This window comes from Salvia splendens, chromosome 6, assembly GCF_004379255.2.
Source record: "Salvia splendens isolate huo1 chromosome 6, SspV2, whole genome shotgun sequence".
Taxonomy (NCBI): domain Eukaryota; kingdom Viridiplantae; phylum Streptophyta; class Magnoliopsida; order Lamiales; family Lamiaceae; genus Salvia; species Salvia splendens.
In genome coordinates, this window is record NC_056037.1 from 25,032,871 (window position 1) to 25,046,279 (window position 13,409).

Here is a 13,409-nt window from a genome sequence, read left to right on the forward strand (position 1 = left end):
GGAAACACGAGAGAGGAAATGAAATTGTATTTTGTGCGCTGCTTCTGCCCGCTGTGTGTTAAAAGCTGACTGAAAGACGCATAAGGGTCATGCGTCATTAGGGTAAGACTCATAAGCATTATGCGTCTTTGAACGACGCATAACCCTTGTGCGTCATTAGCGAAAGACGCATAAGGGTTATGCGTTTCATTAATAACGACGCATAACTCTTATGCATCACTTCCCTATTTAGAATACATCTAATCTCTTTCATTAAAATAGAATTCCATTAGTGGACTAAAACAAAAATAGAAAGACCTCCATAGATTCAACCAAAGGCCCACTGTTAAAATGGAAAGAAAAGTAAGTTCAAGTCCGTTGATTCTACGCCAACATGGTTTTTAAGTAAAAACGTCTTTGACCATTCTAAATCCTCAATTAATCTGCAATTGTTGTATTGCAAATTCGTTGAAGAAACTTTCCAACACTAAGCGGCCAACCAACCACGCGCTTTCTCCCTAAAATATATTCATCCTGGAATTTTAGTGTGTTGTGTTTGGCAGTTCCTTTCTCTTTGATGCCTCCTCGATGGGACTATTTTCCGACATCTGTGGTTGTCTACGCCGACGGATGAGCGCCGCCGCCGCCGCCGATTCTGCTGCCGACGTTGCGGAGGATACCTCCGATTTGTTCTACAAGCTCGAGACGCTGCAAATCGCTACGAACTTCTTCTCCGAGCTGAATCAGCTTGGCCATGGCGGATTTGGCCCCGTTTACAAGGTAATTTCAATTTCAATTCAACTTCCTCTTTTCGGTAGAGGACGATACATTTCGTTAATTAGCTAAATTCATATTTGTTATGGAGATTAATAATTCAAAACATGCTTCAGTTCCCCTTTTAGCCTAAGAAAAGGGGCTGTTTAAAATAACCTCATCTATGAGCTACACGAGTTTTAATCAGTTTTAGGGTAGGTTTTTACACAAACCAAAATCGAACTGAACTATGTAAGAAATTGAAATCGAAAAACTGAAATCCAAACTTTTAAAAACGATCCAAGCCGGAAAAACTGAAATTGTATAAAATATCCGGAAATAAAAAATAATTCGAAAAAACGGAAAATCCAGAATTTGAAAATACATGCACTTCAATCAAGGAGGTGTTGTTCTGTTTAGTGTTTACAAAAAGTTGGATAATTTTCAATTGCTACTTTAACTTTTTAATGTGGGCTGTGCCATTTCAAGACATACAATTAAATAAAGACTAAAGTCCCAAAATGGTCCTTAACATATTACGTTTTTTTTTGTTTTGGTCCAAAACATTATCTTTTGAATTATTTGATCCCTCACATTTGAAATCGGATCACATTTGGTCCATTTTGGACGGTTCCGTCAAATATTTGACGGCTCACTAATCCGTCACTAATCCGTCACTAATCCGTCACTAATATTCAGAGATTATGATATTACCGCCGGCACCTCCTACCTCGGCCAGCACATCACCGCCGGCACCGATCCCGGCGAGCGCTCCTTCTCCGGCACCGCCATCTCCCTCGCCGGAAACGACAACGTCATCTCCGACGTCGTCATCTTCTCCGCGCAGACTGGAATCCTCCTCTCCGCCGTCCACGCTCGCTCTCGCCACCGTCGTCTTCACCGCCATTCCTTTGACGCTGTTCCGCTCGATCGCGACCTGATCCAATTGATCGAATTTACCCTCCATCTGCACGATCTCGATCCCCTTATTGCTGCCGTGTTGTCGACGACGGTGACGCCGCTCGTCACTCCTTTCACCGATTTGAGCAGAATAAATGCATCGCCGAGGAAGAACGTGTTCGCGACGGTGAGCTGCACCGGATCCTCGGCGACGATTCCGGTGTAATCCAAATACGAATCGACGATCCGCATCTGTACGAGGCCGGGGAGCTGGACGTAGATCCCGACGCCGCCGAATCCGGTGGCCTTGTTGTAGCAGTGGACGCCGGAGATCAAATTCGCCTGGCCGGAGACACCGACGGAACCAGCATAGGGCCAAACCCCCGCTCCAACAGGGGCTTGCCTGGCACCGGCCGCCCATTTATACATAGGAGAGTTGAAGTGGTGGCGGGGGAAGGGAGAGGGGCGCAGTGCAGAAAGAAAGGGGAGACGGAAATGGGAGATAAGAGGGGGTGCGCAGAGGAGAGAGAAAAATAGTTTTCTACTACTATTTCTATTTGTTAAATTTTCAGGCAATTTTTGGAGTAATCTAATCTCACGAGACTCTAGGGATATTTTTAATTTTAAAAATTTTATTCATTCTTAAATAGCTTCTTATATTTTTATAGTCATTAAATGTTTGCATTTAAAGTAATAAAATATTATATTATCTTCTATTTATAATTTATTTAATTATTTTATACTATTTTCTAATTGTAGTATAATATCATAATCTATGAATATTAGTGACGGATTTAGTGACAGATCAGAAAGCCGTCAAATATTTGACGGAACCGTCCAAAATGGACCAAATGTGATCCGATTTCAAATGTGATGGACTAAATAATTCAAAAGATAGTGTTTTGGACCAAAATTAAAAAACGCAATATGTTAAGGACCATTTTGGGACTTTAGTCTTAAATAAAAGACTCTCACTTGAGTAGTAAGTTATTGCACTCTCACTTGAATCAAAATCTACTTGAGTAGTAAGTTATTGCACTCTCACTTGAATCAAAATCTATCTATGTCCACTCCCCTAAAAAATGAAATCTGAATAAGTTGAGTTTGCTCACCTCTGGTTTTAGTGCGAAATTGAGAGGTAAATTCATGACTTGTACGGAATACATTCCATGATGTGTTTAAATGACTTTAATTTCTTAAACCTTAATGATTTTTTTTACCAATATAAAACAATGACAAAACTTTGTACTTACATAAAACAATTGTGAAACATTATGTACTTCACATATAGCTAATGACATCCAAGCAAAAATAACGGAATGTACTAAACTGAAACATGAATGAAATTTTTTGTATGATTTATGTAAATTTAAACTTTTTGTATTAATATGAAATAATAGTGAACCATTATGTATTAGTTATGTATTTACCCCGCGCAATTGATAATGTAGAAAAGAAAAAAAATGATGAGAATATTTTCATAAATGGAAACGAAATCGACTTAGGTTGACAGACCAAAATAGAAAAATGAGACTAATTTTTGTGAATGGAGGAAGTTCATTTCAGTCACATAGTAGAATTGTGAACAAGGAGAATAGAGAATGTGCTCTAAGTGTAATTTCCACATATGACCATGATATTGATAAGAATTTAAGTTAGGAAATCCCGATTTAATAAAAACCATGGTCAATAAAATTATAATGGGAAATACCTTGAACTATGGGTGTTTAAATATAAAAAATAGGGAACTTTTACTCTCTTCTCACCTTAACCAGAAAATTGTTTTGATTGAAAACTTATAATAGTTGACAATATATCATAATATAGGCCTGAATGTAGGATGGAACTTGAGGAGTTCACAAAGTTATTTTAGAATTTTTGTGCTTGTAAAGTACTCCCTCCGTCCCGGCTAAGATGACACATTCCTTGGCCGCCACGGGATTTTAGGAGTTATGAGTTAATGTGTTTAATTGGAGAGAGAAAAAGTGGGTGTAAGTATTAAAATAAATAGAGAATGAAAGATGAATAATTTAATATTAGTGAGAAAAAGTGGTTGGGTATATTAATGGGAGGGAGAAAGTTTTCAAAAAAAGAAATGTGTCATCTTAATTGGGTCAAACTAAAATGAAAAATGTGTCATCTTAAGTGGGACGAAGGGAGTAATACTTTAACCACTTCCAGGAAATGTTCCTTCATTAAATGTTCAACCAACTCATTTTTCTAAGGTTCAGAGTTTAATAAACAGATCCTTTTCCTAAGAAAAGATGTTGAGGAATTTTTGGAGACTCAATATTAAGTTTGGAAATTATGTTAAAATCTTTGTAGCATTGTACTCCCTCCTTTCCCTATTAATTATCCACTTTCACTTTTTACTATAAATGGTAAGTACTCCTTCCACTCATATTTTATTATAAAACTAATATACAAAAGTGAGATTCATATTCCACTAACTTTTACAACTCACTTTCCTTTACCTTTCTTAAAACCGGTGCCGGAACCAAAGTGAACAATTATTAGTGGACGGAGGGAGTATAATCGTTTATCAAACATCCTTAAATCTTATCGCTTTAGCATAATAAGTTTGGACATATTGTAGCCAACTTTTGATGATGAAATTTTTGTTTCAGGGATTAATGTCAAATGGTCAAGAAGTTGCTGTAAAAAAGTTATCGTTGAATTCAAGACGAGGGGTTAGAGAATTCACAAATGAGGTAAAATTGTTGCTAAGGGTTCAGCATAAAAACCTAGTCATGTTGCTCGGATGCTGTGCGGAAGGACCTGAAAAGATGCTTATCTATGAGTATTTTCCGAACAAAAGTCTAGACTACTTTCTTTTTGGTAGGTTATTCTAACTAGTTACTTCTACGACTACGTGTACGCATCATACATGATATCCGATTCGTGTTCTACTTGTATCTTCCATGATAAAATTGATAGTTTTGCAGATAAGAAACAGTCTCCGCTTCTGGATTGGAGTAAACGATTCCGTATAGTAAAAGGGATTGCACGAGGTCTTCTGTACTTGCACGAAGAGGCCCCTGAAAGGATAATTCACAGCGATATAAAGTGCAGTAATATATTGCTCGATGATCGGTTAAGCCCCAAAATCTCTGATTTTGGCCTGGCAAGGTTGTTTCCTGGGGACGACGAGATTCATTTGAACACATTTCGGATTTCTGGAACTCCGTAAGCAGAAATACAATATCTGTGTCTGTCGATTTCTGTTGTTTTTCCCATTTCTCCGTCTTCTTGTTAACGTATGATGCAGTGGCTATATGACTCCAGAGTATGCAATACATGGATATCTATCGGTGAAGACCGATGTCTTTAGCTTCGGTGTGTTGGTTCTGGAGATTGTCAGTGGAAGGAGAAATCATGATAAGTTTCTTGATGCAGAAAATGCGGACTTGTTAAATTATGTAAGTACATTATATTGTCCGTCCCATAGAAATAGCCATTTTGGATCGGCTGAGATATCGTACGTAACTTTTTGTTTGTGGAAAACTACATAGAATGAAATTTTGTGTTTAGAGCGAATGGTTTGTGATGCTACGTACCATTGCAGGCGTGGAGATTATATCAAGTTGATAAGTCATTGCAGCTAGTAGACGAAAGGCTCGAAAAACATTCCCGGGAAGAAGCTGCGATATGCATTCAACTGGGGCTGTTATGCTGCCAAGCTAGCGTTGCAGAGAGACCGGATATGAATGCAGTCCATCTCATGCTATCAAGCGATTCTTTCACTTTACCCAAGCCTGGGAAACCCGGAGTTCACGGCCGTGTAGGGCGGTGGACAACGGCCACTTCTACTGGATTTACTAACAATACCAACGGTAGCAGCACCCAGACTGCTGCTACTACCAAGGTTGATACAACAAGTCTTTACGTTGATGAATTCTCCAGAAATTCAATTTCTTATTCGTCGATTGATGAAGGTAGATGAGCGAGCTACTTTGTTATTTTTATCCCATTATTTATTTAAGGGTATATAATATATATGTTCCATAATTGTTCTTGATTTTGTCCTGATTTCGTCTATTATAATCTATGATTCTATTTTATCTAAGAATGTCATGTTAGTATCTAGGGAATACAAACAAGTACACTAGAATTTAATGGAGTATATGCAAATTTCGTGCATTCTTGTCTTTTAGTTACCTTACACGCTGGATGAGTTTTTGAATATGACAAGATATTAGATAGGAATTTCAAAAATACCTTGTTCCATGCAGTGTCGTGGAATTGAGACTGCGGAATTGGAATTCAAGTCTTCTAATTCTACAATTTGAATTTCATATCTGTAGAATAGTAAAATATAGAGATATAAGAGAGAAAGTAGTATATATTATTATTTAACATAGGCCACATATATATAGTACTAGAGACTAAGTTAGGCTATGTCACATCACCGATGTAAGACAGAATACAAATACTATAATAACACTCCCCCTCAAGCTGGATCATATATATTGATCATGTCCAGCTTGGTACAAAGTTCTGAGAAACGCTTCATAGGCAACGGTTTTGTAAAGATATCAGCAATCTGGTTGGATGATGAAGTCAAAGGAGTAATAATTGTCTGATTCAAAACACACTCTCGAATGAAATGACAATCGACTTGTTTAGTCCTCTCATGAAAACCGGATTATTCACAATATAGATTGCAGCTTGGTTATCACAATGCATCGGTAAAGGTTTATTGAAAGTGAACCCCAATTCTCCAAGTAGATTCTTGACTCCAATCATCTCAGCAGCAGTATAAGCCATAACTCTATACTCGGCATCGGCAGACGATCTCGCAACAGTATGTTGATTCTTACTTCGCCAAGTTACCATGTTTCCTCCCAAGTAGGTGCAATACCCAGAAGTAGACTTTCTATCAGACTTAGAACCAGTATAATCAGCATCCGAATATCCTTCAATTTTTAGATGACCATTCTTTTTAAATAACAATCCTTTGCTGGGAGATTTCTTGATATATTGAAGAATTCGAATAGCAGCATCCCAATAAACTTGCTTAGGCTTATCCAGAAAACGACTAACTAAACCAACAGCAAAGGAAATATCAGGCCTTGTTACTGTTAAGTAGATAAGTTTTCCAACTAGACGTCTATACTTAGCTTTATCCTCCAAGAATTCTCCACTATTATCCCAAACACTTGGATCAACCTCCATAGGAATATCAACGGGTTTTGTTCCAAGTAGTCCAGTTTCTTTCAATAAATATGTAGCATACTTTTGCTGAGACAGAGACACTCCAGAATTTCCGTGTGCAATTTCAATTCCCAAGAAATACTTCAGACGCCCCAGATCCTTGATAACAAATGTTAATGCAAATATTTCTTAGTTTCCTCAATTCCACGAACATCACTTCCAGATATGAGTATATCATCAACGTACACAATGAGAATGACTACCAGTTGCTTGATGTCGCACAAAGACAGAATGATCTGACTTGCATTGCTTACAACCAATAGTTCCAAGAACACTACTGAACTTATCGAACCACACCGTGGGACTTTGTTTAAGGCCATAAATTGCCTCTTTGAGACAACAAACCTTAGTAGCATCCTTCCCCTGAGCAACATACCCCGGAGGTTGCTCCATAAAGACTGTCGGAGTCAAATCACCATACAAAAAAAAGCATTCTTTACATCAAGTTGGTACATTGGCCACGAAAGATTAACAACTAAAGAGAACAGAATTCGTATTGAGTTCATACGAGTAGTGGGCGAGAACGTCTCAAAGTAGTCAATACCATAAGTTTGTGTGTACCCTTTGACCACAAGCCGAGCTTTGTATCGATCAATACTACCATCAGCAAGAAATTTTATGGTAAACACCCAACGACAAGATACAATATCTACCGAATTAGGGGCATGTACCAATATCCAAGTACCACGACTCAATAGAGCTCGCATCTTCTCATCCATAGCGGCTCGCCATAAAGAGTGTTTAAGTGCCTCTTGGTAAGAAGTTGGAATAACTGTAGATAAAAGACAAAGAGGAAAGGCATGAAAAGGAGCACTCAATCGAGTGAACGAAATATTTTTAGACACGGGGTGTTTGGTAGTACAAGTACGTTTACCTTTGCGAATGACTATGGGTAACTCATCAGGAGGAGCTGGATCTTCAGAAGCTGGAGGCGAAGATGATTGTGGAAGAGGACATGAGCCTGTATTTGGTACTGTTTCAGGGGCTGTTGCAGGTCGATGACGTCGTGTATAGACCAGTAAAGGTGGAGCAAAATGCATAGGGGATACAAAAGTTTGGGCAGGCAAAGGAGTAGGATTTAACTGGCTGATTGGTTTAGTTTGAAAATGAGTAAAATAAGGCCGAAACTCAAAAAAGGTGACGTCTGCTGAGATATAATGAGGTTTGGTAAGAGGGTCAAAACATCGGTATCCCTTTTTAGTTCTAGAATAACCAAGAAAAACACATTTAATAGAGCGAGGGGACAACTTATCCAAATCAGGAGTAAGATCATTAACAAAACAAGTGCACCCCAAAAATGCGAGGAGAAATATGATAAAGATGTTTATCTGGATGAAGACACGAAAAAGGAATATCCCCATGCAACACACTAGACGACATCCTATTAATAAGAAAGCATGCAGTAAGAACAACATCAGACCATAGATACATAGGCACATGCATGTGAGACATAAGAGTACGTGCAACATCTAAAACATGATGATGCTTGCGCTCAGCTACCCCATTTTGTTGAGAAGTGTGAGAGCAAGAGGTTTGATGAATTATACCATGAGATTCTCAAAAGGATGAGATAGATTGTTATGTGAACTCATGAGCATTATCAGTACAGAGGATATGCAAATCAACAGAGCATTATCAAGACCTTACCTCTTTGTTTAAGCAAATATAACCATGTCATGCGAAAATAATCATCAACAAGAATTAGAAAATACTTGAAACTTCCTCTGGGCTCAATCCTACTAGGACCCCAAACATCACAATGAACTAGATCAAAAACAGAAGAGCTACGAGTCTCGACTCGAGAAGGATAGGAAGTGCGATGGTGCTTACCCAACTCACATGACTCATAATTAAAATCAGCAGACGCAACTGGAACTAAACTACGAAGGCTGGAAGAAGACGGATGACCAAGATGACATTGCCACTGATATGGAGACACAGCAGCAGAGAGAGCACTAGGACAGACAGGTGACATAGGATCCAAGTAGTACAGACCACCACGCTCATGTCCTCTACAAATTATCCTCTTCGTCTGCAGATCCTGAAAGATACAATATGAAGGATAAAAAGTGACAGAACAATTGTAAGTTTTTGTTAGCTAACCAATAGATATTAAGCAGACTGAAAAATTTGGGGCAAATAAAACATTATCAAGAGTGATATGAGTAGTGGGTTTGACAACACCACTGTCGATTACTAGAGAATAGTTGCCATAGCAAGGCGAACAGATGGAAGAGGGATGGTGAAAAAGATGTGAAAAGGGATTTTGTACCAGTAATATGGGTAGAGGCACCTGAATCCAACATCCAAGACTTACCAGGAGCACAACAAACGCAGCTACAGAGGTAGAGACATTAGTAGTAGATGATGAACTCGGCGCCTTAATGATGGTTTCGATAGGCGGTCTAAAATCAGACATGATGAAAAGAGACTGTAGCAGGAGTAGGATAATAGCTATAGCAGAAGGACAGTTGGGGTAGAATAATAGTTATAGCAGTAGAACAGAGCAGCATGCAGATGCAGCAGTAGAGTAGCAGGCAGATGCAGATTAATAGCAGTAGAGCAGAGTAGGAGAATTGCAGAGCAGCAGACAGATAATTGCAGAGCAGTAGATTGTTAATAGTAGTGGAACAAACTACAGAGCAATATCAAAAAAATAGCTGTAGGCAGCGGAGCAGGAGCAATACAGAGCAGCAGCAATGGAGGTAGAAAAAAACCCTAAATTTTGAAACCCTAGTTTTCATTTTTTTCAGACTAACCTAGTGACAGATTCGAACCCGCTCTGGTACCATGTAAAACAGTAAAATATAGAGACATAGGAGAGAAAGTAGTAGTATATATTATTATTCAACATAGGCCACATATATATATAGTACAAGAGACTAAGCTAGGCTATGTCACATCACCGATGTGAGACATAATACAAATACTATATTAACAATATCAAAAGCAAATATTTGAAATTCCAAATGGATAAAATTATAAAATTGGGTATCTTCACTACACACATTGCACACACATACATTCACTGCATATTAATTCCTCCAAATTCAGTTTCGTATATTATTTTTATGAACAAAGGATTTTGGAATTGGCTTACAATTCAAATCCTTGAAATTTAATTTTGTAGAAGTCTAATTACAATTCAATTCCAATTTCGTGTACTAAATTGGCTGCACATGAATTTTGAACTTTTCAGAATTCTTAAGTCGGGGGAAAGTGTTTTTTTGATCTGATTATTTTTTCATATTTATAGAGTATTTATTGGGCTTGGCTAGAGATCCAAATTCCGAAATGATACTCTTATTTGAAGGGTTATAATCAATTGCTATCTAATTAGCAAATCTCAAATTAAGACCAAATCTTAACAATTAGATTATGAGATCTAGTGGTAGAAATAATGCCACGTGGATTATATTTAAAATTATTAAATAAACTTAAAAGTATATAGGTCAATTATATATGATAATTAAAACTAACCACTTTCTCTCTCCTCAAAATCATCTCAAAACTTAAAATTTATGTAATTATCTCGATTTAAATTAGTTTTTCGTTAAAAGTATACCAAATTAAAGGTAATTTCATAAGGATTCTAACGATATCTCAATTGCATATGTTCCGACGATGATCAGAAGATGAAATTTTATAATTATTATTTTAATTTTCGTATATGTTGATATGTAGATTTTATATCCATAAATAAATCAAATGATCTCAATATAATGCATGTACAATATTAATAAAATTGTGGTGATATTTTCTGGTACTTGTGTTGAGATTGTCATATCACTATGTTGATATTTGTAATACACTATATTTGTACAAAAAAACCGTAAAAATTATTATGTTATAACAGATTTACTATTTTACCCAATTATTAATATTTTATCTACTATTTATTGAAATACATGATCTTTAATCTCATCCACTCATTGTACGATCTAATGATGTAAGATTGATCTTAGTTGTGGATTGGATAGTATTAATTATGCATTTTAACCTGACCTCCCTATTTGAATAGGTTTTATCCCAATATAATTTTCTTTGATTAAATTGAGCCAATTTAATTGAAGTCTTTAAAGAATATTAATTTGTAACACTATTGTGATTAATATTGATTTACCATGTAAATCCATATTACACGTTTCAAACTCCTTAAAGGAATATTAATCGGTGTCACTATTGTGTGTCGCCTTCCGCCACCAACTCGCGCCACCTCCCAATGCTCCAGTCATCTTGGCCAAGTGAGGTGGTTTGCACCACCGTGCGTACAATTACTGAGGTCTCATATTCAAATTAACTAGTAAGAAGTATATTTCTCTTTGTGATCCTATTTCTCATACCACACTCTAGTGTCATCATTCATCCATAATAGAAATGATTTTAGATCAACAGAAGCAAATATTCATGTTAGATCGTCCATATCTATCTAGTTTGAGAATATCGGCAACTTACTTTTATAAGGTATCGACTGGAATATCTTCTATAACCATGACTTTATCGATCAGTATACAATGTAGAAGAAAGACTCGTACATGGAACATGAGCAAGTGATTGGAGTCATCTTTACCTGCACAAACAAATCCTAACATTTTTGCGCCGCGGATGAGAGTATTTGTTATGGATCGAATCTCTCCAAAGTTTGTATATATATGAAATTATCTATTTGGCTATTTGAAGATTCATTTTCTATAGCTATACAATAAATAGGTTTGAAAAAGGTCCTCCCTCAGTTGCTTCACTGATCTGGGACCTTTTTCCTCTCCACTTGCTTCTGCAGCGCCTCTATCTCCTCCTCCTTCTTGGCTAAACTCTCTCTCAGAGTTGCTACCTACAACCATTACATTTTGTTTCATTAATTTACAGTGTAAAATTGTATTATTTGTAGAGTAAAGGTCAATTTTGGTCCTAAACATATGACCAAAATACGAAATTGGTCCAAAACATTCACTTTAAAAAAACAGATCTATAACAAATGAAATTCTTGTCGGAGTGGTCTTTTTTTACGGTTCCTACAAAAAACTAACGGTCATGACACTGTGCAATTAGTGTTGACCGTTAGGTTTTTGACGGAACCGTCAAAAAAAGGACTACTATGGCGACTTTTTCATTTGTTATGAACCTATTTTTCAAAAAGTGAATGTTTTGGACCAAATTCATATTTTTAGTACCTGGTCCATCAATTCGTGTGACTCCATATTGTCTTTGTTGCTCTTTGCTGCACCCAACTCGACTCCCGACACCCTCTCAGCAAATTTTAAGGTACTCAATGTTTCACTAAAAGAAGTAGCATCAGGGTTCATCTGCACAAACATCAGTGTCTTTGCATGCCCACCTATAAACCATCAACACCAACATGTTGGATTCGTCGTTCATGTATGTTACTACAAATATATTATCGACCTTACCTACCTAATGAGCTCTGCAGGACTTGAGTGAGCTTGCTGTTGCGGTATGGAACGTGAGCAGCCTTCTGCGACAATGCAAACACCACATCGCCAAGCGCAGATAGTGATTTGTTGATGTGTTGTGCCTCTTTAAGCCTGTCCCCCGTCACGTCTGACCGGTCTACTCTTTCACTCCCGGCAAGATCCACCAAATGAAGACTACCTCGTAGAGAAGAACCGCTCTTCAAATCCGTTCCTCGTGTATGTATTGACACGATACTGTATACATCTTGTTGTTGTTGCATCAAAACATTTTTGAAATATTGAATTAATGCCGGAATTATGACAAGTACCTGTGTGATCTACTGCTTCTTTCGTTCATGGCTGTCGAACTTTTAGCTCTGTTCTGCAATCCAATATCCATTAGTCTCATCACATCTTCGGTCGACTTGACCTGCTCAATGCTTGCATCTGGCACGGCCAGCCCGTTTGGCTGCGAGCTAGTCAAAATCCCAAGTGTGTGCAAATCAAGGAAAACCAAGTAAATGGTGTGTAGAAATATTCGATATATATGGGGATATGACCAGTTGATAACTATCTTAAATTGATAACAGATAACTTTGTCCATAACCTTGTTATGGATGTCAACTTAATGTAGATGACATACGTATCTCTTATGTTGACATGTAAACTGGCAGTATATACAAGGATATTTCTTTTGAGCATCATTCGAGAGCAAATCACGGACTTGTTCATTGTATACCTCCACCATCTGAACAGAAACTTCATACTGAAGTATGCTCCCCCGGTCTTGTGTAATGGTGAAAAGGTTCTTCAGCGCTCGATAGTTCACCCCCCATTCGTCCTCAGTTGCTCCATCTGGACCAGTCTGTAGGCAAGTATTGTTCACTATGACAACAATTACGTATATTCATACAAATTTGGTATCTTACCATTGTGTATGTTTTCCCCGAGCCAGTCTGTCCATACGCGAAAATGCACACATTAAATCCATCAAGAACAGATTGTATCAATGGCTGAGTATCTGCAAAAACTTGAGCTGCACGCATTTGAAAGTCGAGTGATTAATGGTTGAGGCAACGAGGTAAGTAGGAATGCACGTATTGGGAGATCAAAACCTTGAGTTGATGTCTGGCTATACACTTTATCAAACCT

General features: G+C 37.6%; 1 protein-coding gene across 1 annotated transcript; it reads left to right on the forward strand.

The window, feature by feature from the left end:
• The first annotated feature begins 410 nt into the window (after positions 1-410).
• LOC121807574 (putative receptor-like protein kinase At4g00960) lies at positions 411-5,693 on the forward strand. The gene is made up of 5 exons (XM_042207843.1): positions 411-759; positions 4,260-4,470; positions 4,578-4,818; positions 4,901-5,051; positions 5,198-5,693. The coding sequence occupies exons 1-5, from the start codon at positions 568-570 to the stop codon at positions 5,573-5,575; spliced, it is 1,173 nt and encodes a 390-aa protein (XP_042063777.1). The 5' UTR covers positions 411-567; the 3' UTR covers positions 5,576-5,693.
• Positions 5,694-13,409: the final 7,716 nt, after the last annotated feature.